The sequence below is a fragment of the Austrofundulus limnaeus genome, unplaced genomic scaffold (genome assembly GCF_001266775.1).
Source record: "Austrofundulus limnaeus strain Quisiro unplaced genomic scaffold, Austrofundulus_limnaeus-1.0 Scaffold252, whole genome shotgun sequence".
NCBI classification, from domain to species: Eukaryota; Metazoa; Chordata; class Actinopteri; order Cyprinodontiformes; family Rivulidae; genus Austrofundulus; species Austrofundulus limnaeus.
This window is the reverse complement of record NW_013952654.1, coordinates 343,689-350,905: the sequence shown is the minus strand read 5'-3', so window position 1 is coordinate 350,905 and position 7,217 is coordinate 343,689. Positions and strand designations below refer to the sequence as shown.

General features: G+C 40.4%; 1 protein-coding gene across 1 annotated transcript in view; it reads left to right on the top strand.

Moving 5' to 3' along the window:
- Nucleotides 1–2,794: 2,794 nt before the first annotated feature.
- The window catches only part of rgs4 (regulator of G protein signaling 4), a 9,197-nt gene continuing 4,774 nt past the window's right edge, over nt 2,795–7,217 (top strand). Inside the window, exons 1-4 of the mRNA XM_014020426.1 lie at nt 2,795–2,965; nt 3,132–3,239; nt 4,320–4,384; nt 6,797–6,960. Coding sequence (XP_013875880.1) covers nt 2,922–2,965; nt 3,132–3,239; nt 4,320–4,384; nt 6,797–6,960 — 381 coding nt within the window. The 5' untranslated portion in view covers nt 2,795–2,921. The remainder of the gene's footprint in view (nt 2,966–3,131; nt 3,240–4,319; nt 4,385–6,796; nt 6,961–7,217) is intronic.

Below are 7,217 nucleotides of genomic sequence, written 5' to 3'. Positions count from 1 at the left end.
CTGGTAAATCCAGCTCGGTGAGGCTTTTAAAATTACTGTGTAAAAACAAAGAAAAAGGGAAAACTCTCAAAACCTTCAGGCATGAAAAAATGTAGACATTTTGACACACAGATTATATGTTGCTTCAGGTCCACAAAGAACAGAAAGTCTGCACGTTTCTTTTCTGCAGATAAAAGAAAATTAGGTGAAAACAAGTTGTTCTGAAACATATTGACTACATTCTGTTTTGTTTGTTTGTACAAGAAGATTTCATCTCAGTAATGTCAGAACTCATTTACAAATTCTAAACTTTTTATTGGCACATTCCAACAAATTTAATGTGTCAAAACAATAAAAATGACAATTAAACGAGTGTACAGAGAAAATACAGCTCAGTAAGAATCAGATGCTGAATCTGCAGTCACCTTCAGAATGTTTGTTCTTTTAGGTGTGGCCACATGAAGGCCAGAGCTAAAATTTTAACAKCCAACAAACCAAGCAACCAACCGACCAGCCAACCCACCAAACAAACAAGCAGCCAACCCGCCAAACAAGCAACCAACCAATGAACACACCAAGCAACCAACCAACCAACCAACCAACCAACCATACCAACCAACCAACGAACACACCAAGCAACCAACCATACCAACCAAACAAGCACGCAAGCAGCCAACCAACCAACCAACCCACCAAGTAAGCAAGCAAGCAACCAACAAACACACCAAGCAACCAACCAAGCTGACAACCAACCAACCAATCAACCAAGCAAGAATTCAACCAACCAACCAACCAACCAACCAACCAACCAACCAACCAACCAACAATACAACCTACCAACCAAACAACTAAGCAACCAACCAATCAAACAAGCAAGCAGACAACCAACTATACCGACCAAACAAGCAAGCAAGCAACCAATCAATCAAGCAGTCAACCAAGCAAGCAACCAATGAATATACAAACCATACCAACCAGACAATTAACCAACCATACCAACCAACCAACCAACCAACCAACCAACCAACCAACCAACCAACCAACCAACCAACCAACCAACCAACCAACAATACGTCCCACAAACCAACCAATCAAGCAAGCAGACAACTAACCAACCAAACAAGCAACCAACCAACCAACCAACCAACCAACCAACGAACACACCAAGCAACAAAGCAACCAACCAAGCAAGCAGACAACCAACCAACCAACCAAGCAACCAAGCAGACAACCAACCAACCAACCTACCAGCAATACATCCTACAAACCAACCAATCAAGCAATCAACCAACCAACCCGGCAAGAATCCAACCAACCAAGCAGTCAAAGCAAGCAAGCAGCCAATCAACTAAGCATACCAACCAACCAGCAATACATCCAACCAACCAACCAACCAACCAACCAACCAACCAACCAACCAACCAACCAACCAAACAAACAAGCAACCAATCAAGCATGCAGTCAACCAAGCAAGCAAGCAACCAACCATACCAGCCAGCCAATCAACCAAATATACCAACCAACCAGCCAACCTACCAACAATACAACCAACCAATCTACCAACAATACATCTTACCAACCAACCAAGCAAGCAGACAACCAACCAACCAACAATACATTCTACCAACCAACTATACAACCAACCAACCATACCTACATCCTACCAACCATCCAACCAACCAACCATACCAACTAGCCAATCAACCAACCATACCAACAATACAATCTACCAACCAACCAACCATACCAACCAATGAACTCACCAAGCAAGCAACCAACATCCAAAAAAGAAAGCTACCAGTCTTTCTGCCAGCTGAAAACTCAGATGAGTGTTTGTGGCTCCAYGCTTTCTCCTGTTCCTCTCCCAGAGCATTATTCAGCCAATTGTACTTTATTGTAAGTAAGTAAAATATATTTGTATAGCACTTTTTACAGTCAAGTAGCCACTAAGTGCTTCACAATAAAACAGAATAACACACAACAGAGCATAAAAACACATTAACAAACCATAAAGCATAGATAAGACAATCATTTAAACTTATAAAACCATGCTAGAAAGTCTGCTTTAAAAAGGTGAGTTTTAGCTGCTTTTTAAAATCTCCACTGAGTCCACAGCTCTTAGAAATTGAAGCGATGCTTTCTGAAATGAAGGAGCTACAACCTGAAATGCTTCATGTCTTTAGTCAGGACCTCAGCATATGTCTAGGTCCATGCAGCTGAAGTAGATCTGATATATACTGTATACTGATGGACGTGTTCTGATTCGCACCAAAACGTAAATCCTTTATTCAGAATTTAAGATCCAGAACAACAAAAACAAACGGGATGAGTTCACTKCGTCAAGTTGGTGTCAACACACGTGAAACTTGATCACAGAGAGGGTGTTGATGAGGAGATCGACCTCGGCATACTTGACYGTGACCTCCCCCTCTGAAGTGGTCCTTCAGTGAAAACAAATGACAACACTTTCCCAGAAACACCTGGCTAAGTGCATTAAAAAGCTCTGACATATRCCAGCGCATGTGAGCAGATTAGATTTTTTTTTGCTCAGATGATAAAGCGTTTTGTTGTTTTCCACAGAAGGTGAACTTCACAAGTTCCTCAAATGCCTGAATCACGTGAGTCTGAGGAAAAACACCTTTTGTTTAGTTTAAATGCAAACCCATCTGTTGAAAATTCTCCCCATATTTTCGTCCCCTCCCTCTTTTCCCCTCTTCTCTTCCTGTCTCTCTCCTCCTCTCTCCATCTTTTGTGATTGGCTGGTTTTTCCTCTCCCTGTTTTGTACTGGTATAAATCACCACTAGGGGTGGAGATAAGTGTAGCCTGCTGTCTAATACTGAGGGACGCTGATATAAAAACTCTGCTGCTCACAGCTACACAGATTCCTCCCTGCTGTCATTGACAAAACAAATACAGACTTTTGGATTTTTAAGATTCCAACATGTGCAAAGGACTCGCAACACTCCCTGCAACGTGCTTGAAAAGGTAAGCCCACCATCATGCACAAGATATTGATGGGAAATGCTTTGAAATTAGAAGAAACAACTGACAATCTGCTCACATCTTGTTGAAATAATGCTAAAATTCAAACATGCAAATACTTGTTTTGATATTTTTAATGCAAACAGTTTTAAAATGTGTTTGTTCACAGTGCAAAGGACATCAAGCACAAAATAAGCTTCTTACTGCAGAAGCCTGAACCCCACGCAGCGGATCAGAGAGAGATAAAGGAGAAAAGTGCCACAGCTGCTGCAAAGAGGTCAGGAACATTTGTTTTTCTTTAAAGAGCATTTAACGATAAATAAACAAACTCTAACGAAGTCGTTAAAGATGAATCTGTGTCACTTTCCTGGAGGAGTTTATAGGTAAATAGAGAGATCTGATGAGGTCGTTAGAAACTTCTAGACTGATAAATATTCAGAGTTTTGTTCTGAAGGATCAGAAAAACGAGTGAAGYTTTGAGTATTTTATTAGTCTACAGGACATTGGTTTCATTGATTGTCTGACTTCAAAATGAAGCAAAAAATGATAATCCATCCATAACTTTGGTTTAACYGTCTGAACGAGTCACTGGAGTGTCACGTTGTTTTAGTGAGGAGCAGATGAGAACAGAYATGGTTCATTTCACGTGGAAACGACGCTCGTTTTAACGCACCTGTTTGGACACAAACATTTATCTGAAAGGGAAACTGCCTGGTGCGACAGCCACTTAAATCATCATGTGTGTCTCCTGTTGTTTGTGCTTTATGTGTTTTGTGTAAACGGTTGCTGTCATTGATGCTGTTTTGGTTGGAGTTAAATTTAAACCTGGACGTGAGGAGGAGGAGGAGCAGGTTTTGTGTCGGCCCTGACCCGCCCGCAGGGTTTGTTCCCACGAGGCGCCTTTAAATTGTTCTTTATGAGAAAGTGACGGCATCGACCTCTGACCTTTTTTTTTTTTACCTGTAGATAATCCACCTGGTCACGCTGATCGATATTCAGCTTATTCATTCACACATGCAGATAGTTTCCTCCTGTTTGTTGTCGTTTCTGAGGTCTCTGAATCTTAAAGGAAGCATTATTACGTTTTAAAGGTCAGATGACGCAGGCCGGCGTTATCAGAAATGTCAACATAGATCACAGACGGTGCAGTTGGGTTCACGGTGTTGATATAATACTCCTTTAGGTGCGTTTTCAAATATAGTAAAAAAAAAAGGTACTAGTGTCTCAGGGTTCAGTTACCTAATTAAAACTAATTTAACAACATGATGGAAACACGATAATGTAGCACTTATTTTTTTTATGATGATGAAAGTGGAAGTATTAATAATTAAAACGGTACCTTTTGTTTTTACTTTAGACTGCCTGATCCAGCCGATTTGGAGAAATGGAAAGAGTCTTTCAGCCAYGTGATGAGCAACGAGGGTAAGAGGACATTTTATCACAGTTATACATTCAAAACTGTGAATCTCAGCTCGAATGAGGCAAAGTTAACGTTTATAAATGAAACAACTCAGAACAGAGGTGTATAAAGTACTTAAAAGAAATAAATAGGTAAAAATACAATTCAAGAAAATGACTAAATACAACATTTTATGTTTTAGAGTGAATAAAAACCCTTTTTGAGTTCCCATCATATTTAAATTTTAATGTGGTAACTATTACTAAGAATTATTTTAAAGTACAGAAGTAAAAATGTAATTTTTATGTTTTGAACATGGGCGTAACTTGCAACGGGGGGTTAGGAGGGGTGATGACCCCCAAAATAATTTGATCCAGTCGATATAACCCCCCATTGAAATGGCATAATTTGCTCTAAAACAATAGAATTTAACTAGTTAAGTTCACATCTCTGTTGGTCTGTAGATAAATTTAAATGAATGAATGAATGAATAAATGAATGAATGATACTTTATTGATCCCAAAGGGAATCTGACCTGATTTCGACATTTATATGTCATATATGTACGTTTAATCATAACAGCTGAAAATTAAATGCAGGTTTTTAGTCTGCTGTAATTTTTCCGTGTCAAATTGTAGTGCACCTCTAAAAATATTAAATATTTGTTACTACTGGGAAAAAATGTGGGGAAAACATAAGCCATACATGTCAGGGTGTACGGATTGTCCRTAATTTACACAGATTTTCCCTCATTTTGCAGATATACAGACGTAAAGAGGAATCGCACTGATTTTTTTCACGTTTTATGAATATTTTCAAAAACTCATTTTTAAACTTAATTAACTTGTCAGAGCCTGGCAGAAACGAACTCTCCCGACCTCATTTCCTCCTGCTTTGYGCTGCAGTYGCTGTCATCTCTGTGTCCGACAGTCCGCTCGCGTGGGATTAATACGGATTATTTTTTAGAAAATTACGGATTTTTGAGGCTCATTGTACAGGTAAATGGACAAAGGGGTAGGGTGAACCGAAGTGGAACAGAAAAGGTGCAAAAATACAAAGAAAACAAGAAAGTTAAGTAAATCACAGTAAAAGTATTACAATATATTTTAACCCCAAAGTAACTTGAATCATTGTAGAAAACGGTTCAATACATAAATTAATAGGAAGCGAGCATATCCCCCCCCACGCCCCCCATGGTAGACCTAAAATGGAACGAAATAAAAGTAAAAGTTACAATTGAAAGAATTACTTGGTAAAGTTACAAATCCTCAAAGAAAACATTAAGTACTTTAACAAAGTAAATGTTCTTCTGCACCTCTGGAGCCTGAATATAATTGGTTCAGAGAGTCGGGCAGATGCTTGACTCATCAGTTCTCGGCAGATCAGTCGGTCTCTCCGGGTTCATAAAAGGCTAAACTTAACAAAATGAAATTTCTCATGTGAAGTAATGAAAACAAGCTCATTAGAAAGCTTTTAATCTCTAAAAAACACCGATATGGAAGCCAGCGAAGTGCGACGACAGCTTCGTATCCTCCGACACTTTTTGAAAACATATTTTCATCAGTTTTTTAATTTGAACTGCTCAGTAAGGTCAGTTTAAATAAAACACTGGRGCTTTGCAGGAGGCACAAACACACTCAGCCGCTCCTCGGCTCATTCTCATGCTCCGCTTTTTTTTTTTTCTTTTGCTACGTGTCACAAGGCACTGCTGAGAGGCCCCTCAGGGCGTTCTGACCGCTGCACGGCTGCATGTGTCTGTGTGCTTCTGCATATATTGCAGCTCCTCTGAGAATCTCGCTGAGAGAGTGTGTGCCGATTAAAAATAAAAAAAACCGAGGAGCATTGGCCTTGCGGGAAACCAGCTGAGTTCTGACCCGCTGCGTCCCATGAACTCGTCCGCTGACCTCCGGCGTCGTCACGTCTTCTCCCCGGCATCAATCGCCGGCTTCTGTTGGCTCGATCCTCTTTTTGTTCACCACGTTGTGACCCAAACGCTTTGCCACAATTTGTCATCTTGGTCGTGCTGGACTTTGGAGCATTACAGCGTCCTTTGTTCTGGCTTTTTTTATTACACCTCTGCGGAGACTCATCTGTTTGCTCCATTCTTCTGTCAGTCGAAAAATCCATGACGTACGGCTGATATTAGCCGCAGTCGCTAGCAGATTTCAGTTCTGGGTCGATGGTGTCATTGTCCCTCCATCAGCCGTTGTTTGAATGCAGATGAATTGTGGGGGAAAAGCAGATAACAGTTGATGTTTTAACCAATATATTTGGCCTTTCTGCCCTGTTTACCTGCGCAAAATAAAAAAAAATAACACAAAGCTTAGAAACTAAAGARGGTTTAAAGCTTCATCCATTAACCGTATTTGAGTTTTTGCCTTTGTGTTTGCTCTGTAATGTGCATTTCCAATAGATTTGTTTTCTTTCTCTTCCAGTGGGTCGAACGGTCTTCACCACCTTCCTGAAGTCAGAGTTCAGTCAGGAGAACGTGGACTTCTGGATCGCTTGTGAGGATTACAAGAAYACTCCACCATCCAAGGCGGCGACCAAAGCCAAGCAGATCTACCAACAGTTTGTTGAGGCAGATGCTCCCAACGAGGTAAAGACATCAAACTATATACTGCGTAGTGGTATATGATCCTGGCACGCAAACCACCAGAACTCAGACCTCACCAGAACAGATTTAAAGTTTTAGGTGGGGGTCCGGAGGGGGTGGGGGGCTCATTGGTAGGACCAATGTATAGTCTTTCTTACTTGCTCAGACACAAGCACATGTTGTGGCTATATCAGAATCATGGCTGACTCCTGCTTTACCAAATTCATTTCTTTCAGTTGAAAATGATTCATTGTATCGTA